At 42.4% G+C, this 23,800-nt stretch overlaps 2 protein-coding genes across 8 annotated transcripts in view; one reads left to right on the forward strand and one right to left on the reverse strand.

Annotated features, from left to right (window-relative positions):
- The window catches only part of plekhh2 (pleckstrin homology domain containing, family H (with MyTH4 domain) member 2), a 28,336-nt gene extending 24,910 nt beyond the window's left edge, over positions 1–3,426 (reverse strand). Inside the window, exons 1-2 of one of the 6 annotated variants that reach the window (XM_068326879.1) lie at positions 3,269–3,426; positions 888–1,018 (exon numbers count right to left, since the gene is read on the reverse strand). In XM_068326879.1, the coding sequence (XP_068182980.1) occupies positions 888–1,010 (123 nt within the window). In that variant the 5' untranslated portion in view covers positions 1,011–1,018; positions 3,269–3,426. The other 5 variants (XM_068326877.1, XM_068326880.1, XR_011037281.1 and 2 more) reach the window with 5 other exon arrangements.
- A 990-nt stretch (positions 3,427–4,416) lies between these two features.
- Positions 4,417–23,800, forward strand: part of thada (THADA armadillo repeat containing) — a 49,709-nt gene continuing 30,325 nt past the window's right edge. Inside the window, exons 1-26 of one of the 2 annotated variants that reach the window (XM_068327121.1) lie at positions 4,417–4,493; positions 4,810–4,891; positions 5,236–5,345; positions 5,420–5,550; positions 5,912–6,060; positions 6,179–6,211; positions 6,298–6,346; positions 6,514–6,707; positions 7,196–7,290; positions 7,765–7,988; positions 8,416–9,131; positions 9,753–9,907; positions 9,997–10,152; positions 10,416–10,523; positions 10,629–10,752; positions 12,274–12,419; positions 12,671–12,899; positions 12,977–13,112; positions 13,503–13,639; positions 14,361–14,492; positions 15,857–16,017; positions 19,269–19,378; positions 20,714–20,846; positions 21,334–21,456; positions 21,688–21,810; positions 22,007–22,098. In XM_068327121.1, coding sequence (XP_068183222.1) covers positions 4,819–4,891; positions 5,236–5,345; positions 5,420–5,550; positions 5,912–6,060; positions 6,179–6,211; positions 6,298–6,346; positions 6,514–6,707; positions 7,196–7,290; positions 7,765–7,988; positions 8,416–9,131; positions 9,753–9,907; positions 9,997–10,152; positions 10,416–10,523; positions 10,629–10,752; positions 12,274–12,419; positions 12,671–12,899; positions 12,977–13,112; positions 13,503–13,639; positions 14,361–14,492; positions 15,857–16,017; positions 19,269–19,378; positions 20,714–20,846; positions 21,334–21,456; positions 21,688–21,810; positions 22,007–22,098 — 3,839 coding nt within the window. In that variant the 5' untranslated portion in view covers positions 4,417–4,493; positions 4,810–4,818. Of the gene's footprint in view, positions 4,494–4,655; positions 4,892–5,235; positions 5,346–5,419; positions 5,551–5,911; positions 6,061–6,178; positions 6,212–6,297; positions 6,347–6,513; positions 6,708–7,195; positions 7,291–7,764; positions 7,989–8,415; positions 9,132–9,752; positions 9,908–9,996; positions 10,153–10,415; positions 10,524–10,628; positions 10,753–12,273; positions 12,420–12,670; positions 12,900–12,976; positions 13,113–13,502; positions 13,640–14,360; positions 14,493–15,856; positions 16,018–19,268; positions 19,379–20,713; positions 20,847–21,333; positions 21,457–21,687; positions 21,811–22,006; positions 22,099–23,800 lie in introns of those variants that run through there. The other variant, XM_068327122.1, reaches the window with a different exon arrangement.

Consider the following 23,800-nt stretch of genomic DNA (forward strand, 5'->3'; position numbering starts at 1 on the left):
TCTTGTGTGAGTTATTACTTCTGTGGAGGTAACAAGTGTTTCTAATAACAAACTATAGGTTAACTCTAAGAAGACCAGAAAAATATCCAGATCAGCTTTAAAACTCGTGCCCTAATGATGTCCTCAAACTGTGGACATTATATAATGAAAAAACAGATTTAAAAAAACACATTTAAATTGTTTTGTCACCATACTGGATGAAATGACGTGTTGATAGAGTTGATAGAGAGAAAATGATGACAGGATAAAAGCTTTTCTTGTGCTGAGCAGACGTTACAGGCTGGGGGCCATGATGTAAACACACTAGACTATGGCTGTGAAGAGTTTCGTGAAGAACACGTGTCTTTGATTGAAATCTGTTTAATACTGAGTGACGGAATGCTTTGAAATAATCCTGTCAAAAAGCATGTTGAAGGCAGAACATATGGAGCATAAACTTTCATGCGTACTACACAGCCAATTAAAACACAAGCAAAATCTTTCTTCAGCATCTCTGTGAATTAGTTTTGTGATTCCGCTGAGCTTGCTTTGACTCTGTAATTGACCGGGCTGTTTCAATCCCATCATGTAGTTCATGTTGAAGCCCTGAGGTCAGAATGCTGTTTATACATTGGAGCTATAATCAGGCTCTCTGGAGAGCAGCTTCAGATCAAGGCCAAGGAACTGTTTGCATGGAAGGATGACCTGCTCCACACCCAGCATGAAAGAAACGCTTTCCCCATTATGACAAGGACTACATGCTGACTTAGTAAATTTTCATTTCAATTTTTTTCTTGTTCCTCCCTCAATCCTGCTCTGTTCTTTAGGTAAAATGAAACACTTGACCCGTCATACTGGTTCCATTCCACGTGTGAAACATTTATATAATTGGGTAAACTGAAGCCAACCTTCTCAGCGGTGAGTTCTCTAATCTTGATGATTTGCACTCTGAACTTCATGAGCAGTGCCTCCAGGACCAAACACTTCTCCTTCCAGTCCTCCTGGCTCATGGCCTCCTCCCCCTCCGCCATCCTGAGGACTCACAGGAACAAAAAACATGCAGACATGCAGAGTGTGGATAGAATCATAATAATTATACAAAGATCTGCTCCATTTTTCCTGTGGGAAAACATTTTTTCCCCCCTCACAGGGCAGTAAGTGATAAGGTTCAGACTGCTGCGGAAAAAAATAAAAAAATTAACCAACAAGCAAATAGATAAGTAATGTAAATGTATTGCCACAGAGGGTCACACTATTTAATGACTTTATTCTAGGGTATTATTATTGTTATTATTATTATTCCCTTTCCCCTTATGTCTTAATCTTTCTTCAATGTATATTTTCCCTGTTAATGTTTATTCTGTGTATCTGAATACTGATGCAACATTTAAATTTGCGGCAGCATTGTTATAAATAAAGTATATCTGATCTAATCTTCCTCCTTAATGTTAAATAACTCTGAATTTATTATTCTAGTTCCAAACATTACAGTTAGACAGAAAAAACATGTTTGTTTGTTTCTCAGTTCTAAAATAAATCCTTTTAATTCATCAGGTTATTAAACCCACAGAACTCCATCAATCAAGGATCAAACTATCAATGAATAAAGAAAAATAACATCAGACACAAGTTAGGACATTAACATCAATTACTGCATCGTGGGAAATGTAGTTTTGGTCAAAGCACACTTTTGACGTATTTATTTTTTACACATTCTGACTCATGCTCTCTAGGGCCACGTGAAATGATGTGGCGGGCCACATTTGGCCCCCGGGCCTTGAGTTTAACACATGTGATATGGAGCATAAAGTTGGAGGTATGTTTATGACAAAAACTTCAAACTATATATTTCAAGTATGTTTTGTTTCATAGCCGTCCCTCTGACTGATAGGAGACTCCTGCATTCTTTTCTTTTAGCATTATGACTGTAACAAAACATTGAGGAGAAAAGACAGAAACAGATAAGGGTCAGCCCAGTGGGAAAGACAGAAAGAAAAGTTCCTCTTTCAAATAAATAACGTAGGCTCTCATTACCAGCCTGGCCTCCTCACAAACCGACTGCAAACACATGTGGAGGATGACCAGAAAGTGGTTTGCAGACTTTTTTTCTGTTAGATGTTTGCTGAGATAAACATGGGCGAAAAAAAGAAGAAAAAAAAACGCTCTGATGCCACAAAACCAATCATCATAAATTACTAGAGGCAGTTAATTTAACGTGGGGCTCACATATGCCCCCTCACACAAAAATACACAATGAGAAATGTCCTACACTTATACTACACAGAACACATCTATTTCAAAATAGATGACAAGGTTGTTTGTATTCCAATACGCTGAGCTGGAACTTTAACTATGATGATGTAAGATGATGTATCAGCTGAAATACAGAGACAAAAGTAGTTTGAACTCATCATCATTATCCAGAACTTAATTAAAATTCTAATAGAAGTTAATCCTCCTAAGGACCTGACACTTTCCTGCACAGAGTCGGGGTCTGCATGGCCTCCTTGTGTCTGGACGGGTTCCTCCCACCACTGAAAACAGGCAGTAGAGGTGAACTGCTGATTCTGAACTGCTGGTAGTGTGATGGTGAGAGTGAATAGTTGTTTGTGTGGCCCTGCAATGAGCTGACGACTTGTCCAGGGTGTATCCTGCGTCCTGTGCAACATCAGCTGAGATACACTCCGACCACTGTGTGATCCTACACGGAATACTGATGTCTGGTTGTTGTTTTGTTTATTATGGTTTTCCTTCAGTTGCTCTTTCCACAAGTTGTTTGTATATAAGGTATAATGGTATATGGTAAGTTCAATCAAGGTTCTATGATTATATAAAACTTATTAATCAACACTTTGCAGTAATAGAAGACTGTGGTTGTCGGAATACTTTTAACTTTCTTCAAATAAACAATCCTCCAAACTCTATACACCGATTTCAAAATGTCAACTGTTAAATGTTTTACAGCTTTAAAGAATTAATGGCAGGGTATGAAAAGAATACATCTAATATCACTAGTTGTCGTACATGCATCCCTGATTCATGTGACGTCATTGGTCCATGATGACGTTTCATTCAGGCCACATACTGGTTATTTTCTATGCCTAAATTTTTGGACACAGGAAACTAAATGGTTACCTTGCCCTGAAAAAACAGACGCATATACATTCTGAAACTTTAAATTCCCTAAAGAGTAGAAAGTAACGGACAAAAAGTCTGTGGTTCAAAGTGTGTCCCACAACATCAGACGTTTCCTATTCTATTGCATTTTCATCGAAGGTCCTCAGCTTACCCAGGAAGATATGTGATGGAAACGAGCTGGAGGCGGGATTTCAGGCCATGTCCTCCCCCCGTGTCCTCAGTTGGTGTTATTCTGGCTGAGAACAATCCTCATTTAGGAGTGAAAACGATGTCCATGTCATTCTCCAAAGACTCCATCTAAGCCCCGAGCGCAAAAGTTGCACACTGGTAAGAGTTGGAGGGGGTGTTTTCCAAAAATCTGTCCAATCACGTCCCTGGTAGGGGGCGTGACCACCGTGTAGATTGACGGGAATGTCACCCAATCAAAAGTAGGAGCGCTCTTTGTCGACGTCAGCATTATGAGGGCGGTTTGAACAGACTGACGGAACCAAGAATTTTAATTTTAATTTTAATTTTAATTTTAATTTTAATTTTAATTTTAATTTTAATTTTAATTTTAATTTTAATTTTAATTTTAATTTTAATTTTAATTTTCAAGAAGAACGCTTCTTAGCTTTTTTAAGCATCGTCACACCGTAGAGACCGTCGGCGCCTGTCTGGACGGCTTTGCCCTCGGTGAGGGGATGTCTGTCTGTCTGCCTGTCTGTCTGCCTGTCTGTCTGTCTTTGAACATTTAAAATGATGTCTTTCTTCCTGATGTCATCACAAGAACATCTCATTAACCTCCAAACTTGTGCTTCCCCAGGAGAGAAATGCATCAACAAACGTTTAATTTTCAAGAAGAATTTTTCTTAGCTTTTTTAAAAAAAACAAGAAAAAACTGGACAGTTATTAGTCAATAATAAATCAGCTACATGAAATCAATAAAACATAATAGTTTAAAATAATTTTGCAGTGCAATAAAAATCTTTAATAAATAGTTAAATAAATAATAATAAATTAATAAATAATAAATAAATAATTAAATTTGCAATTTTCAATGCACATTGGAGAGGTCATTTTCCAATAATGCGTAAAGATCACTTGAGCGACTGAAGTTCTTCTCTTAGGGTCTTCCTATATTAACAGAAGTCTAGCTTTCAGAGGTTCCTCCAGATAAATTATAAAGCTAAAAATATCTCACTTTCGGAATTTAAAAGTTTGTTAAAAAAAGTCCATTGTTTGAATGAAATTCGATTATCAACACCGTGTTACAATGTGGTGGATTTATTCTGAAAATCCATTCCGGAAGTGGGCGTGGTTTATTCTCCATGCTCGTTGTCAGGTGGAGGTAGCATCAGCGGAGCAGCCTTCAGTGAACCACACGCTGGATTCAGGTGAGAGCGGCTTGAATCAAACTGTTAGCCTCTGTTTGGAGGCTCCTGTAAATGGTCTGCGTGTTTCTGTGTTTGTCGTGTCTGAATCTCCTCTGAATGAGAGACTCCGGCTCGTCACACACAGCTAGCAGCGGGAGGCTAACTTCAGTTACAGCAACATTTCGAGAGTTTTAGTCTTGGAACTACAGCCAGCCGGGGAGAGTTGGATGGACGAACTGATAGATGATGGATATATTGATCGATTCCCTTCGACAACCACGTGTCAGACATCTGCAGTGTGAGATAAACACTCCTGAAGCTGTGGTGCTCCTCACAGGGGGGAGTCATGGTGGTGAAGAAGAGGACGGTTCAAGTGGAGGCTGTGGTTCTGGATGAGGAGACGCTTCACACACTGTTCGGTAATGATGGACGGCTAGCATTTAGGATGATAGTGTTCATGTGTGCCCCCCCCAGTCAGAGGTCTGCACACACCGCTCTCAGGGGGTTTGATAAGCTTTTATTGCAACACATTTAAAGATGCAAACTGAAGAAATCCAAATTGTATATTAAGTTATATGGAATTACAACAGCTATTTCACATTTCTGACTACATTATTCCACATCAGTTTATTCACTGATGACTTCAGAGAGAATCAATAATGTAGATGGACATGAAAGTAATGAAAACTATGAGTTGAAAAGGTTTGCCAACCTTTCCACTGGTAGCCTACACACCTCAGGGTTTTCGGTTTGACTTTCCAAGCTTCCCTGACGGTGGATGGAGAACAGGATGGAGTCCTGCAGCTCGCCCGGACCCTGCAGGCGTGTCTGGAGCAGAGGGAGCCGGTGCAGCAGATCCACCTGGTCAAAAAGGTTTGCTTTGGCAGCCGTGTGGGATATAATAAGAGTGACGCTCTGATGTTTCCTAACAACCCTTACGACACCAGGCGGGATCTCAGCTGGAGACCCTGAAGGAGGAGCAGCCTGACGGGGGGCTTCTGGAGGCCTGTCTGCACACACTGTCTGTGGTCTTCACCTCCCTGCAGGCTAAGAACCCCATTCGTCGAGCCATCGCCAGGTGGGGCTCATGACTTAAAAATAGTCCGTTTTACAAATTCACGAGCCAGACAGAGAGGAGCATTTCCCACTCAGTTTACAGCCTGACATTAAAAAGTGGTTAAAAGTCATTACGAGTCGCACCCGGTTTGAAAAGGGAGGGTTATTTTCTGATTCATGTTTGAAGCAGATCTTGAATCTTCGACTTTGAGGATTCAAGATCTGTATTTTACAAATGTGTCCAAGCGGTGGGGGTGCTTCTTGTCCAGACAGCATGAATCAGGGCCGACGGCGTCCTACCTCTCCTCCGTGTTACTACCTGTAACCTGAGGACGTTTTGTGAACATGAGTGGTGATAAATAACACGTCTGTTCCTCCGTCAGCGCCTTCGGTTTGGTTCCAGCCTGGCTGGAGGAGCGGGCGGTGGACAGTTTGTCTTCCTGCTTGTCCATCTGTCTGTCCAAACCGACTTCAGAGCAGCATCGTCACACCGTAGAGACCGTCGGCGCCTGTCTGGACGGCTTTGCCCTCGGTGAGGGGATGTCTGTCTGTCTGTCTGTCTGTCTGTCTTTGAACATTTTAAATGATGTCTTTCTTCCTGATGTCATCACAAGAACATCTCATTAACCTCCAAACTTGTGCTTCCCCAGGAGAGAAATGCATCAACAAACGTTTGCCTGAAGGTCAGTGTTGTACTGGATTTGGTGGATGGACGTGAACAGAGTGTTATTTGTGCTGAGCCTCTGACTGGTTCTCTTCTCCTCTCTAGTTTTGCAGTTCTTCTGCAGCGCGTTGAGGGGTTGTCTTCACAAGAGCAGGTAGAGCAGCTCACCGGATCGTCCATTCCCTCCAGCTGTACATCTGTTCCTGTAACTCCCTTTGTGGCTTCATGTGGACAGGGGTTAAAGTTTTGACTGTTCAGGTACATGGGGGGGGTAGTATCAGTATGTACATGTGTTTTCACGCACCGTGTGTTCCGTCCCAGTTGTCTAGCAGGAAGTCGCATCGCCCAGGCTGAGCTGATGCAGTCGTGTCTGGCCGCGGTGAAGACCTCCATGTTGGTGATCCAGAGGTCCCAGGAGACCCTGAGCGCCGCCCTGCAGACCAGACCCAATCACCGCGAGCTGGAGGACACGCTTAGCAACCTGCTGGACTGCTACACGCGTGTCCTCACTGATGGTCAGAACCAACACGTCAGTAACATGAAGGGACCGTAACCCAGTAAGGGACCGTAACCCAGTGAGGGACCGTAACCCAGTGAGGGACCGTAACCCAGTGAGGGACCGTAACCCAGTGAGGGACCGTAACCCAGTGAGGGACCGTAACCCAGTGAGGGACCGTAACCCAGTGAGGGACCGTAACCCAGTGAGGGACCGTAACCCAGTGAGGGACCGTAACCCAGTGAGGGACCGTAACCCAGTGAGGGACCGTAACCCAGTAAGGGACCGTAACCCTGAAAAGAAGGAAATCAACTCCATTGTGGATGAAATAGATGGTTTTGTTCATTTTAATAAAAGAGCTGCATACGGTGATGTAGGTGGATATTTTTTAGTACTACTTTTCTGTATTTTTCTTTTTATTAATGAAGGATAATAATTTTGGGATATGAGGAGTTTAAAGAAAATGTAACAGATATTCCCCGTCCCCGTCCCCGTCCCCGTCTTCAGAGGAATTCATCCAGTCGGTCCAGAGTACAGCTGGTATGGCCGTCGTGCTGCTCATCAGGTCCGTTATGGGCTCTGGAGACGAAGTTGCTTCCGTGGTGAGTGGACATTTAAGGTTTAAAGAATGTACGCTTTTTATTTGTAACATGATCTTGAGTACTCAGCACCACAGGTATTTTTTTATTTTTCTAACTAGATGTTAGTGTTGTGGATCAGAAATACACTCTGCAATAAGTCATGAATACTAATTTGAACACACCACATTTCGGTGTGTTTGTCTTGTGTGTATTTGTCTTTTGTTGAGTTGCCTAATAATTCTGCCCAGTAAAAGTCCCCTGCACACAGATGTCCTCCTACAATAGCTGAAACTAAAAAAAAAAGCCCCACTGCAACTTCCAAAAATATTCAGCTTTGATATTAATGAGTCTTTTGGGTTCATTAAGAACATGGTTGGTGTTCAATAATAAAATAGATTTATTAATTTTTCATTTAATGTTGAATAATAAACGTCCTGTAATACGTTTGACAGCTTGACCCCTCCTGCTGATGGTCTCTTCCTGTCTTTGTGTTAGATGTGCGGTTTGCTGCGTGGTTCACTTCCAGGTTTGGGGTCGTCCCCCCGGTGGCTGCAGCAGAGGTGTGGGGGTCTGTGTTCGGACGCCCGCCTGCCGGGGGTCTCTCTCTATCTGTGTCATGGCGCTCTGGCCATGTTGAACTGGAAGGGCGCTAACGTTAGCCCGCTGTGGGAACGGCTGCTGCTCTTCATGGCGAACACACTCCTGGATCTGGACGTCAGGTAGGTCTGACCCGGGGTCAGCGTGGTGACCACGCGTCGCGTTGTTAAAGGTCAACACACTTAAGGGTTTTATATTTTTTTAAATATTTTTTTATCAACTTGTGCATAATTAATTATATATGTTATGTAAACAATTGGAAAACAGTAACAGGGTATTTATAAATGTACACACAAATCCTAAATGTTTATTGGGTTTAATTTGAGAAAATGATGAGGAAAATTATTTAGATAATTCTGGCATATTTTTTGTGATCTCAGATGACGGGAAACAGTCCGGTACATTTAAAACACTTGTTTACCACACCCCACCTGCCCCCACACGCCCCGTACTTCACCATAATGTCTTTATTTCTTATTTCAGTCTCAGTCTTAGAGCAAAAAAGGATCATTAAAGTGGGAATGATAATTGTTTTCCTCTCTGCGGCAGCGTGAAGCAGTCCAGTACAGTCATGGTGGTTTCTCGGGTCCTGACCCTGTGGAGCGGCGCTGCCCTGGACTGCCTGCAGGGAGAGAAGCAGCACTGCCCTCCTTCCCTGTCACAGTCTCTCCGGGGGGGTTCAGAGCTACAGCGCCGCCTGCTGGAACACATCTACTCCCACTGGGAGCACCCGCTGGATGGAGTTCGTCACCAAACTCGCGCTCTGTTCCACAATCTCCTCCTGGTCCACCGGCGCACCGACCCCTCCCCCTGTGACCCCACAGACGACCCCTACATCAAGGAGCTCACCCAAAGCCTGCTGGGACTGGAGTGGCACATGAGGGGGAAGTACGGCTCCCTGGGGTGTCTGGTGGAGCTCTGTGGGTCGGGGTACCTGCTGGACCTTCAGCCTGAGCTGCCCTCGTGTCTCCTGGGCCTGATGGGGGACCAGACCCTGGCCCCGTACGCCAGCGACCTGCTGGAGAGGCTGTTTGTGTCCCACAAGGCCCAGCTGGTCGGTGAGGGGGGCGAATCGGACACGGGGCGCCGGTTGGAGCGGTGGCACCAGACGTGGATCACCCCCCTGCTGCAGGTGCTGTGTGGAGCCAGACCCGACCAGACCACCTACATCCTGGATTATTTCCTCCCCAAGCTTCTCCGCTGCAGCCCCCAGAGTCTGGCGTTCATGGTGCAGGCCTTACAGGAGACCCCACCCTGCAGCACAGGTACAAATCAAACTCAGATCAGTTGATCTCTGGGTTAAATCAAATGAACTGGAGGTTTCAGCTCCCGTCCACGAAGCTTCTTCAGTCCTGAAACGGATCAACCACACACACACACACACACACACACACACACACACACACACACACATACACACACACACACACATATATATACTGTATATACTGTATATACATATGCATGTACAACGGAGTGTAAAGATAATCTCTCCGTTTGTGCTTTAATCTGTTAATCTTTACACCCTCATTTAAAAAAAAAAAGAAGCAACAACCACAAAACAACCACGGGAGGTTATCCCAGCTGGCTACAGGTCAGAGGCGGGGTACACCTGGGTGTAGTGCATTGTGGGGCCTCACACACACACACACACACACACAAGGGGAGAATGTACCAACTCCACACAGACAGGACTCAAACCTGGAAAACCTTTTTGCTGTGAAGCGACAGCGCCACCCACTGGCCACCGCGCTGCCTAACATGTTTAATGCACGAGTGTCAAACTGAAGGTTTTTCTAACTTTAGTTAGTAATAAATTCAGAGTTATTTATCATAAGGAGTATTTATTTATGTTACATTGACTTACATTTAGTTACATTTGTCAGGTCCGTGTGGCAGCAGGGGGGCGCTGGGGGCTCTCATGACGTGCCTGCGGGCAGCCAGGGCCCAGGGTGTCGTCCCGTCTTCAGGTGAGGGTCTGTGGGGGGGACTGGTGCCCCTCTCTCTACTCCAGCAGGCGCTGGTTCACAAACACGATCAAGTGAGTGTGTCGCCGTCCTCAAAGCACGTGTGTTACTTTGTTTATAGTGTTAAAGCGCACAACATACATGCTCTATCTCACCCCCCCAGGTCAGGATGGATGCTTTGGGGTTGGTGTGTGAGAGCCACCGCAGCACGGAAGTCCTGACCTCACAGGAAATGGACCTGATCCACCACTTCCTGCTGCCTAATCTCAACAGTCAGTCGCCGGGGGTCAGACAGCAGACCGTCAGCCTGCTGAAGAAGGTCGGACATTTTTGTTCATGCGTTTCAGTGGAGGAAGGGAACCTATCCATTGATATAATGTTGAAAGAAAATTACTGGCAAAATCTCATATATTTAGCTTTTTAACCGACTGATTTATGGGGAAAGAAACACATAAAAGAAACAAAAATGTCACTTTTGGGCCCAAACATTTCACAAGGGTTCATTAAGTTTGAATGTCGGTGACAATACCTTTACCTGTCTGGACTGTTACATAATGGAGCCTGACATCCTCTGCTCTACAGTTGCTTTGCAGATTGAAGGACAGCACCGTGTTGATGCAGAAAAAACTGATGCAGAATAAAGACCATGAGCAAAGAGACCGAGACCAAAACACACTCCGCCTGTATGAGGTGTGTCACACACACACACACACACACACACACACAACACATCAGCACTCTGCGTGTTTAAAGCCGGACTGGGCTGAGGGCTGGTTGTGTCTCCACCTGATGCAGGAGTTCCTCTGCTGGCTGTGTGCGTCGCTGCTGGAAGTTCTGGTTCCTGGAGCCTCTTTCTCTAAATGCCTGATGTCCCTCCAGCTGCTGGGGGTCCTGGCTCAGCTCTTCACCTTCAGCGCTGGTACACAGAACACCACAAGTCCAGTCGCTTCATTTGTGTAGCACATTTAAACACGCCGCAGTTGAGCCAAAGTTCTGTACAGGCACAGCAGGAAGTGTCTTGAAAATTCAAAATCAGATACAGTAGAACCTCGATTTACGAGTTAATCTGATTGAGCTCATCAGTCAAACACATTGTCATAATTTGAAATAACTAAAATCATTTTAATCCATTCCAGCCTTATAAACAGCCACAAACCCTCTAAATCACATGTGTCAAACTCGAGGCCCCGGGGGCCAGATGTGGCCCTCCACATCATTTTATGTGGCCCGCAAGAGAATAAAAGGTCAGAGCGTCTAAAAATAAATAGGTCAAAAGTTTTTGATCAAAAACTACATTTCCCACAATGCAGTAATGCAGCCCATTTTAACTTCAACAAAAACGTGAACAAAGTTAACGTCCTAACTTGTGTCTGATGTTATTTTTCTTTATTCGTTGATAGTTTGATCCTTGATTGATGGAGTTCTGTGGGTTAGGGTTATATTTTTTGTGAAACTGTAATGTTTGTAACTTGAATAAGTAATAAATTCATTGTACATTACATTTAGTTACATTTATTAGTTCCATCTGGCCCTTGGAGGACAGCCAGGATGCTGATGTGGCCCTCGATGAAAACAAGTTTGACACCCCTGCTCTGAATCATGAAAAGAACATATTTTTTAACAACCAGTAAACACGCAGACTTCACTTGTGCAAAATCAATTATATATAAATTACGTACACGACAATGAAGTATGAAAGCAAACAAGTACTACATCTTTACCCCATGAAAGAGAAATTAGATCCAATCTCATGGGATGTTGTATCCATCCATCGGTCCGGATGTCGATCCGGTCGTATGTCGGATGTTTCCTCTCATTTTGAACAAACATATGGACTGAGACGTCTCTCAAATAAATCGCACGTCAAAAACCTCGCATCTCGAGCTGCTAGTGTATACAAGACTCCATAAATACAGTTAATAAATAGAACAAAACAACGGATGAAAGAGGGAAGTTCCTCCACTTATCCATAAGGATTATTTTGTATTGATGATTAATTATTTTCTTACTTCCATTCTCCTTTATTCTATTATTTGACATTTTGCTGTGGGGGATGGTTTTGTGAATTACACCAATCTATTATTTAGTCTTTGCTTCTCAGAATGCCCTTCTCATGCGCCCAGTGTGTGTTCAAGTCCTAACTCAGAACTAGTTCTACTAATGAAGAGGGTTCTTGTCAAACGATGGTAAACCTAACTTGATGAGACAAAGCTCATAGTTACACGTAGATGTAATGAATCTCTTCTTACAGAGACTTTGCTTTTGCTGCCTTATCTGAAATTTCTCTTCTTGGTCCTGTGGTATTTTAAGTACATGAATAGAGCGTGCTTTCAGCAATGAGGTCAGATTTTTACACCTGGAGACCGTAGTTTGTGCTCACACCTGCCATGTGTCCATTATCAGTCCGCCACTCACCTGTCTTCACTTCTGTTTTTCTTAGGGCCGGATGTATTTGCCCTTTGTGAGGTTGTGACCCCTGTCCATGCTCAGAATGTCCTCCACTGTGTTGGTAGCAACTTCTTGGAAGTCAAACAACTGGCCTTAACATTGCTACAGCAACTCCCATCATGCACTGTGGGTCTACAGGTACGAGGACCGACCTGCTAAACATCACCCACAAAGACAGGACGAAAGCTGTTTCCTCTTCATTCCTCATCTGTGTCTGACAGCGCTGTCAGCATGCTGAATATTTTATTTCATTTTGAAAATGATTTTGTTCTAAAGTGTTCTTGTTGCAGTAAAATGTAAATGTGTGGGTCGAGGCGTTGGTAGTCATCACGTCGGTACGTCGAGCACGTGTTTCCACAGAATGTTCAAGTTGGTCCTGATGATGTTAGGTCCGGGAGAGGATGTGCTGCATCCTGCAGGCTGCGTTGGATCTGAGCACCAGCACCAAGCCGTTCGACAGCGTCACAGCGGCCTACCTCCTCAGCCTGATGCTCCCCCAGTCCCACCTCATCCCCCTCCTGCAGGACCGCGCGCAGGAGCGGGGCCTCCGTTTCCTACCGCCGTCTTTGCCAGCTCAACCTTCTGAGACGGTTGTTTTGGAGTTCAACACTCTGGCCTGTACGATACAGTTGGGTGCTAAATATATAGATGTGTTGATCCACAGATTACTCTACCCTGTGTTCTTCTGTTTCCAGTGGTTCAGTTTCTGCTGCGGTCTCTGGAGCTGGAGGTGTCCAGGGCAGAGTCGTCCCTTCTGCAGGCGGCTGCTTCCTCTCCTCTCTATGGCAGAGCCCACTGTATCACTGCCGTCATGCAGCATCTGAACACAGAGTAGGCCCTTTAGTGATTTCAATTATTAGTGTATTATTATTGTAAATATAAAATTATATGTGGGCAGAGAAACCTACAAACACAATTGGTTCTAAGAGGCTTTTTGTAAATTAAATTGTTTTTAAGTCGTTATTTATATAATTTCAATCTAAAATCTCCATTTGAGGTCCTTTAAATGTCATTACTAACCTAATTACTACTAAATACTATAGTTCTATTCCCTAAGACTGACCAGAGACAATAACAGGACATAACAACACCACCTAAATGAAATAAAATACTAGATATAGTTACTGTAATGTAACTTCTACATCTCTACGTCTACTGAATGAATTTTCTCCCCGAGTGCGTTGAGGCTAATCCCATCTTTAATCCACTTTCTTTGTGTAGGAGTTTGAGCCAAACGGAGCAGTGGAGGGGGGTGGTGTCAGACCTGATCGCTGTGTGCTACAGGATGTCTGATGTGGTCTCACCTGTAGTCCAGAGCTCCTCTCCAGAAGGACTCATCCCCATGGATAACAACTCAGGTAGGGAAAAGTGGAACTGATCTGAAGATATAAAATACAGGACCTCTGCTCATCCTCACTCTGGAGTAGTGGATTACTGTTTGGCTCATATCACTCGCTGATGATATGTGTTTTAGATAATATGACGACATTTTGACAATACAATTTTGCACATTAAATGTTAAAAGACGCATTTTACCCCTAAAGATATTCGCATGTCTAGTATTTTTAAGTGCAGACAGAAGTGCCCAAGTCACATTCACCAAAATGTAGTCTCTTCTATTTGAATTTAATGAATGAAATCTGTTCATGGTTTGATGAAATCTGATGATTTATGTAATCCAGTACAAAATTTGTTCAACTTTGGTTTGTCTCCAAATGACCTTCTAGTTTCAGATGCATTTTTCTCTTTTAAGTCAGTGTTACAGTGTCCTTCTTAGGAAAACATGCAGTAGATGTGAAAGAAATAGTCAGGTGTGTGTCCAAATGTTCTGAGGTTGTTTGTTTTATTTCTGTGTGGAGTCTATGGAATGCCTTTTTATGAAATGTTATCATCTGTGTTTTATTATTTTCATGTTGAACCAGTCCTATGTGGGATTTAATCTCAGGGCAGAATCTCTACATTCTTTATTAAATATTAACAAAAAAGAAAATATTCAAAACTATATTTTTAGTAGATTTACCACTACAGGGAAACAGAATGAAGAAAAATGCTGATTGAGTCTTTTGTGTGTTTGTGAAGATGCATCAGCCAGTCTTCAGAGGATCCTTCAGGAGATTCAGCCCAAAGACACCAACGACTTCTTCACTGGTGTCAGAGAGCTGGACACACACACGGGAGATGAGCACACGCAGACCCAGACCTCACACACAGGTGTGTTACATCAATATTCAGCTTCACACAGACAGACATGTCCTCCTCATCATTTTATTTTGTTATATTTATTTGCCACCCCTTTTAAAGGCCGAACTATTATCCTATTAAACTGATCCTTCCTAATAGAATCATCATTGTTCAATAATCCAGTCTGTACATGTATGGGTTAATGCAGTAAAGAACGGCTAATAGATGATTTTAGTATGATCTGAAAACATAAAAACGAAATGAATGTCGGTGACAGGAGCTTGCTGGTGTCTGTGGGTAAGGGACAAAACAGGGATGCTGGTAAAAAAGCACAGTTGTTTATTGTAACTGATTATATTTAACACAAAATTACAAATGGACAAGCACGGGAAGGTCTGCGGGTGACGCCGAATCATAAAACAATCCGAACCGAAATGACATGTTAGCTAAAACCCACAGCAAACCCCCAGCGCCTCACCACGACTGAAAACAAAACCTTAGAAGTTGAAGTTCTCTTACCAGTCAAAACCAGCCCAGCAGCCAACCATAAAACCTAATATTTTATTATTTTATTATAAATTATTTCGATAATTTCATAGTTATTGCTGCATGAATCATTTGTCTGAATAGTGTATAATTTAATTTTAATTATTTTTTTTATTTAATATATTTAATAAATATAATATTTAATAATATGTTATAATCGTTCTGGATTATATGTCGGTTTTCAAAAAAAACAACCCATAAATAATAATCAAGTTTATGTCATTTCACTCGACTTAAAGTCTGTCCACCACAAATACCTGACTCTTAAAATGATTTTAAAACTGTTAAACCCACATCATATCATGTTGTTGTATAATAAATAAGTAGAAAAACATATAATCATATTAAAATACATAAGTGTTGTTCCAATATCTACCATAAGCATCAGTCATGATTCACATGATCGTTTTAATCCAGTTTACGGCAAACTTTTGTTTTTTATAATTTAATCTTTGAGGAGAAGAAGAAGAAGATAAAACACTTCAAGGAACTCTCCACCAGCTTTTAAGCATCTATTTCCACTCAGGTTATTTTCTGTGTGTTAGTTTATAACACTAACATGGAACCAGTTGTGTTAAACTGCAGTGACTGTGGACCATGTGACAGGAACATGTAGTTGTAGTGATGTCCAGAGAGAGGCAGTGTCTGATCTTTTTTGTGTGTGTGTGTGTGTGTGTGTGTGTGTGTGTGTGTGTGCGAGAGAACAACACACGTGATCCACCATTAAAAACCAAGTCCCAGGTCTGACTCTGAGAAATGAATATTTTATCTTTGTAATGTTGTGATAAACTATCTGTGTGTGTCGCTGTGTGTGTCGCTGTGTGTGTCGCTGTGTGTGTTTGTTTCAGGGGTCCAGGGTGTCAGGGTGACGGCCCAGATGGTGCTGGTGTGCTGCTGGCGGAGCATGAAGGAAGTGTCCATGCTGTTTGGACAGCTCTGTCAGAGCCTGCCTCTGCAGTACACCGATGAGAGCCTGCAAACACACCCCGGACTCATCACCGAGGCACAGGTGAGATCCAGACCTAGAGCACCTCTGTCTCACTGCTGCGCCTCGAGGACGGGAGCAGCTCCATGAAAATCCATTTAATGACACTTAATATTTTTAGTGGCTTCACGTCTGGTGGATCAGTTTCTAGAATGAGAGCATTGTCGGTCTTCATTTAGTCTGGAAAAAATTAAAAAAGTCAATTTTTACGTCAATTTTATTTTTTTGCGCTGCGTTTCCCACAATGTGACTACAGGTCTATTTTGATGTTGGTGCTGGAGCATAATTATGTTTAATTTAAAATATTAAAGTATTCATTGAGCTTTTTCTTGTTAAAGTCCTTGGCAGATTATCTTCCACACAGTGGGGGAAACATATTAGACATTATTTCTATGAATAGAAAGACTTTTTCTACAAAGATGGTGAATTTTAACTTTTTGTGGAGACCGCTGGTGAAGGAGACACAATTACCACCTGGGTGATGGTTTTAACACACGTCTGTATTAGTGCAACAGGCCACACTGGTGCTGGTAAACTGGGGCTTATGGGTACAGTTTAGGTTTGCTTGATTCGACTCCAGGTTCAAACCATTTAAATGCTGCCAAGGAAAGGGAGAAACACACCCTAATGTTACTTTTTTTGTTATACCACAATATACTTTATACAATGGTTATCAATTAATTTAATTAAATTAAATTAGTTTAGATTAAATTAGAATTAATTTAATTTAATTTAATTTAATTTAATTTAATTTAATTTAATTTAATTTAATTTAATTTAATTTAAATGACATAAGGTCCAATAAGTCAAGCCTCCTTCCTGCAGAGGTCCCGACAGTCAGATACCTACAAATTTGCTTCAGATCAGGAAGTTTCATCTGTACAGATCCAATATCCTCTCCACAGCTTGATGTGTTAAAATGTGTAGATATTGTGACCAGTGGATGAAAAGGAGGAGCTGCTGTCTAGTCCTGAATATGGGAAAAACAAGACAGAAGTGTGTGTGAGCTTTGACTGGTAACGACGACGTTTACACTGCTTGTTTCTGAAATCCCTTCAAGACTTTCACTAACGCATGTATAACCTAACGGTAGTTCTGTTGAAGTCTTTGCAGATAATATTTGTATTTTAATTAATTTTTCTTTAATTTCTGTGAGTATTCTGTCAATATTTGACATGATGTCCAACAGGACTGCAGTGCAGCAGCTCAAAATAAGTTTGTTGTTCTGCAGTGAAAGAATGTGAGTTATTCCTTTATGGCTTCTTGTTGTTTGTGCCTTTTACAATACAGAACTTCAAGCAACAACTACATCAAACGTTATCAGAATGTCGGAGCTGGCTATTTGCGTCACTGTCATGCGCTGAGCGACACATGTAATTAGACTTTCCCTCTCCACACATGGAAGTTTTTCTGGGAAATGGGCACTTTTGCAAACAGGAAGTTGATGTCTAAATAAAGGCCCTGCATCCACTCCCTGCCCCACACAGGAAGCTTTTCTCAGTCCTGTTAAACAGTTACACAGACAGGAACCTTTTGGGCAGGAGGCTTTAAATAGGGGAAGCCATGAGCCGGGCTGGGCCCAGATCGGCACCGCAGCGGTCTGAACCCCAGCAGCCACCGGCCGGCTAACTGGGACTGCTGCTGCCATTTTTACACCAGTGAGGTCAGGCCTGTCCTGGGAGTCCACTCTGGACAACAATGTGATAAGTCATTGGGCTTGGTACTGCTGTGGTTTACTTACTCCATACTTTTGTGTTTAAGTTAGTCCACCGAGACATTCTGGGTCAGTCGAGTTTATTTAGCCGTCACATAGACATAAAACTTCTGACCAAGTCCCACGTTTTTTGTTAAACGTATTTCTCTAATAATTTGCCTCGTCTTTACGCTGATGACACCGTCTTGTTCTCTGATTCTGTGACGTCTGGATTCGTGTGAATCTTCAGCGGCTCTGCCTGTTGTAGCTGAGATGTTTCGTCCCCCAGCGGCTGCTGGTGTTCGTTCCCCTTTTTTTTTTTTTTTGCTCAGGGGTGTTTTTGAATCAAGGTCTCACTGCCCCTCCCTGTTGCCCTCCGTGCCACCCCGGGCTTGGCTTGGGCCTGACTGCCTCTGTGGTGGCGCTGACGCCGCAGCCGTAATGACAGGGCTCTGGAGCTCTGGAGCTCTGGAGCTCTGCGTCTGCCTCGCCCTGCCGCCTCACCTGCACCACTCTCATCAGTCTGCACAGCCCTCAGTGTGTGTGTGTGTGTGTGTGTGTGTGTGTGTGTGTACACTTAAACTAATGCTACTAACACTATTATTAACTAGGTTGCTTTACTGACTGTGGACACGATGTGGACATCATCTGGGGTCCTATTGGGGTGTCTAACAGGATGACGTCTGGTCAGAAGGACAGAGTGTCGGGTGAAAGTCCACAGGCAACTCCTGAAGTGACCACTTCTGTCCTGCAGAGACGTTTGTGTTTTATATTTCCATATTCACGTCTTCAAAGCGGTGATGTGTTGAGTGTCCGTTGGTCTGTCAGTCCACCAAATATAAGGTCAAATGTCAACTTTTGTACACTCAGGAACAGGAAAAAATAGAAAGACAAGGGAGAAGGCCAGTGTGATTAAGAAAGTAGATCAAAGCTAGTGCCTTGATCTGTGACAGTAGGGCAGAGCACTAGATTTGATCTTTGACCTATGCAAGTAGGTCAGGGTAAAGGTTTGACTTAAGGGGTGTCGAGGGATGTTGCAGTCTGCATTGGTTCTGGTTTCAAGTTTGAACTTAGTCGCTCTGTGTGAGTGGGATCCCCTCAGGTGAGGGTTTGTGGTAGAATAAGATTTATTCTCTATTTATTGTATGAACTCACTTCCCACAGACCAGAGAGGTGACTTTTGATCCTGAGAATTTTAATTCTTTAAAATTAAATTTTCTGTTATAAAAGAAAATTGAACTTTGGATATTTACTAAGTAATTTGAAATAAGAAGGACAGCTTCAGTTCTTCTGAACTATTGAAAGCCTAGCACATATTTATTAATTTGACTTTATTTTATTATGAATAATGTTATTACTGTCGCTCTAATACAAAGTGCAATTTGTCCGTGATGAAGAGAGCTTAGTGGAATGTTTACACCGGTGTAAAGATTCTCTTCCAGACTTTTTGGGTCGGTTTTGGGGTGATGGACGTTTTAATATATTGTTCTTTGATATTTCACAAATGTAAATGATTGTACTGTATATGAGCGCACAATAAATTTGCATGCAGTTGAGGATTTCTTTCCTCCTTCTGTCACAGGTGGAGGACATCGGCCTGTACTTCCGTCAGCAGCTGCTGCAGTCCCGTCATCGTGGTGCTTTTGAACTGGCTTCTGTGGGATTTGAACGCCTCACTGACATGCTGTGCAGGTGTGTGTAATGTGGGGTGGGGGGGGGGCTTCTTTGGGAGATGTTAATCCACAAAGCCCTGCAGCTGTGTTGCCTTTAAAGCGAACTCTCCCTCGTTGGTAACAGGATCGTCTCTGTGGGTCTTTTGTGATAAAGACGACATTCCGGTGGTTGTGTTTTGGATTCGAGGGGTTTGTGTTCTGCATGCAGCAGTGGGTGATGGGAAGAGTATGTTCAGGTGGGAAGAGCAGTGTGCTGGGCTACGGGGTGGTGACAGTGGGGTGTTGACTGTGGGGTGTTGACTGTGGGGTGGTGACTGTGGGGTGCTTAACCACACACTTGGGTCTGTCTCTTCAGTCTTCCCCATTTCGTTTTCTCCTCATGTTTCTACCTCTCTCCACTTTCTCTGTTTTCCTCTCTTTGACTCGTTCAGTAGCTGCTCTCAGTCTGCTGGGACTCGTCTGGGAACTGGATGGAGGCCAGTTCAAGACCAGTGTAGACCACAGTATGAAGTGTGGGCTGTCAGCTGGAGAGGGACCGTTTCACCTTGTGTGTGTGTGTGTGTACTATATATATATATATATATATATATATATATATATATATATATATATATATATATATATATATATATAAATGTAAATAATTTTAATCTGTTCCAATTTTCTGGTCGAAAACCGATTTGGTCGAGAACAGAAGCGTTCGAAAACCGAGGTTTGACTGTATATATATAGTATATGTGTGTGTGTATATATATATATATATATATATATATATATATATATATATTACTGTATATGTATATACTAAGTGCTACCCATTGACATATTAATTAAGTCACATAACATGATTGACTGCTACTGTTAAATGCACACATGGAAGCTATGAGGGAATTGATGCCTGGAGATGAGATTCATTAAACCACCAGCAGTCAGCTGGTAGATTTCTGTAGTGAACGGTTTCCTCGTGTTGCTGTCAGCATATCTATCACTACTTTCTGTCCTGGCTCTTGGTCAGCCAGCAGCGGTTTGTCAATCTGGAGTTATAATCCTTCAGGACCAGAAGTCTGCTGTGATTTTCTCTCTGCTCCGTGCTGGTTTCTCCATTCCTCGCCTTCACGCTGGGACACCAGCGGTTGTGGGTCGCCACCTCTGAGCTGTTTGTTCTCATGTTTCGTGTTTTCCTGTCTCCTTTTTAAACATGTTTGACCACAGCTTTAGTCATCCTGTGTGCCTTGTTCTCGGGCAAGTTGGAAAAAGATCTGGAATCCTTTATTGAATGAGTGAATGTGTACACTAGCAAATCAACATGTGCTACTTTACGTGATTGATCTGCAGTATGTTATCTGTGTTTCAGGAGTGGGAGTCCGGCTCTACAGCAGCTCCCATCCTGCTGGCTGTCTGAGGTTCTACAGGAGGTGAAGTCCAGTGACCAGCTGTCCAAACTGTGTGCCACCCGGCGCAGCGCTGGAATTCCATTCTATGTGCAGGTGACTTTCAAAATGTACATAAACGACAAGAAGACATGTTACAGTGTTGATGATGCATTCTAAATGGATTAATTTAAAAGGCATAAAGATACATTTTCTAAACAGATTTGATTTTTATTTCTACATCGTTTCCAGTTACATGTGGAGAGTTTCTACTGTTTCATTTGTCTTTTTTTTTTATGCATTATGTCACGCTTGAATCATGACTTGCTGCTGGAGGTATTGTTCCTTTTTGCTTGTACTCCTAAGCTTTAAAAAAAGTACACAAAACGAGTAAATCAAAGTACAACATGCCCCGATAGTGTTCTCTGTGGTTTTAGAGTTCCTAAACTCCTGCAAGGCCCTGAAATGGCTCCAGTTTTCTTTAAAAGAAAGTTTTTCTATCAGCTTTTGAACATTTTTTTTTAATCAAATATCCAGTGAAGATGCTAAACCTCTTTTTAACAGCTGCATTTCTTCGTTTTGCTGATTGTTTCTTCCTTTGCAGGCGCTGCTTTCCTCACAGCCCAAGTCGTCCAGTTGCAGCCTGTTGAAAACAACCATGAGGGAGCTGATGGCTTTAGCCTTGCCCTCTGCTGACCTGAACACTGACAGCTCCACCATCCCTCAGGTTTGACACCCAGTAGCTTCATTCAGGCTTTCAAACTGTTTGTGGTTTTTCTGGAGTGGATGTTTGACAGCGAAATCACCCATTGGACCAATTTTAATCATTGTTTTGACACGTGCTTCGCATAAGCGGCTGAAAATGAGACGATTCTGATCGTCTCATCTTCAAGACAGTGAGTGAATGAAGGACTGTTGTGAGCTGTTAACTCGATTGTTCCGTTCTCGCCTCACACAGGTCCACGCTTTGAACATCCTCCGGGCTCTGTACAGGGACACGCGTTTGGGGGAAAACATCATTCCCTTTGTCTCCGATGGAATGCAGGCTGCTGTGCTGGGCTTCACCTCACCTGTTTGGGCAGTTAGTGTCTAATTCTATATTTCTTAACTCATCCTTTTACTCCAGAAGTTCAACATGAATTCAAAGTCCCGTACGGTTCCCTCGGCGGCTGGTGAATGAATAGTTTTCATTGGCTTTGCCCTCTGACTGTCCATCCTGGTGTGTTTCGGTGTTTTATTCCCATATCATGTACTTTCTCTCTTTATATTCATCCTAGGTGAGGAACTCGTCCACTCTTCTCTTCAGCACTCTGATCACGAGGATCTTTGGCGTGAAGAAAGGAAAGGATGAGCACTCCAAAAAGAACAGGTCTGCTGCATCTTTCTCGTGTTTATCGGTGCTCGGTGGCCTTTTTCCTTTTGAATGATAACACAGGTAACGATACAGACGAGCATTTAACAGTCATGTCAATCCAACTAAAGCATGAAAGACATCATTACTGATGACAGAACATCTGAGGACCAAATCAGTGGCGCTGGTGTAAAACCTTCTTTAGAAGTATTTAAACAAGTGAGATTCAGTGTAAATAAAATATTTTGGGTCAATGTTTTCAGTTTATCAGTAACCTCAAAATTCAATAAGGTGCAACGAATGTAGAAACACACATAACGTACTTTCAACTGAAGTAGAATCAGCTTTTGTATTAAAAACAGTTGTTCTTGTAAACCACCAGGGGGCACTGTTGTTGCTGCGGAGTCTCCACCCGAGCTGCCATCATTGTTGTAAATGTTTAGACATACCAGAATAAGAAAATAAATCCAGTAACCAGTCAGATAGGATATAACAACATCCTGCACCATCACAACTTCATCTGAGGTCCAGGCTGGTCCTTGACTTATCGGGCAAAAAGCTTCCTCCAACTAAATGGGTGCTGAAGAACACGTTCATTAGGCAGAGAAGAAATCAGAACCTGATGTCTGGTGTGTGTTAGACAGAAAACACATTCAATTTTCATCCTCACACATTGGTTACTTTCCAAAATATCACACGTACAAATACCAGTTCGGTATTTATGTTATGGCAGTAAATGGCCAAAAAATGAGTGTAAAGTATTCATAAAAGTAATTACTAAAAAAATCATTAATACAGTACTGAATGATGATGGTGACTTGTAATCTGTTACTAGTGATAATAATTTAACAGAAATGTAATTAAAGACAGTAAATGTTCTTAAATACATTTCATTACTGTTCACATAAAAACAACAGGAATGGGAAATAAATCCATCTGCACATAATAAATGAATAGAATGCTGGATTTATCTTCATTATCTGCATCTTTATCTGTGTAACCGTTCACTTAAACCACAAGGTAAAAAAAGATAACCAAGGATTGTGATGTCACAAACTTTCATTTGTTTCATATAAATACTTACATGGACAAATAAATAACATTATTATTAATGGAAGGGAACTAAAACATCAGATGTGAACACCTGATATAGGACCCAGTTGCAAACAACATAAGAAGGCAAGGACAGGGAAGTGCAGCTCAATCATTTGATGACAAGGAAAAGAATTATACAAAAAAAATCCACAAAGCCCAAAAAGCATGTGAACAAACAACCAGAACCACAATTTACTGAGAACAATCAGGAGCAGACGTGAGGAAGAACAGGTGACAAAACAAACTGACTGTAAGCACGAGAAATCCCAGAGACTAAATAGACTGAATGAAGATATGATAACCAGGAGGCCCCAGAGGAGACGACAGGAACCAGGTGGAAACACGGATGACAGCAAAACACGGAAAAAAGAAAGCGTAAGAAACGTCAGCAGAACTCCTCAAAATAGAGCAGATAATCACAAACAAACTGAAGAGCCGTGACACGACGCAGTGACAGAACCGTCTGCTTCACACGGGATTGTTCACGTTGAATCATTTGTGGGTCATGTTAATATGATTACTGCTTGTTATGATCATTGGGAAATGCCTTATTCCATGATAGTCATGCAGTTGTACATTTTAAGACTGTCAACCTTTGCAGTCTGTTGTTGTAGTCAAAATAGAT

The sequence above is a fragment of the Antennarius striatus genome, chromosome 11, assembly GCF_040054535.1.
Source record: "Antennarius striatus isolate MH-2024 chromosome 11, ASM4005453v1, whole genome shotgun sequence".
In the NCBI taxonomy this organism is placed as follows: Eukaryota; Metazoa; Chordata; class Actinopteri; order Lophiiformes; family Antennariidae; genus Antennarius; species Antennarius striatus.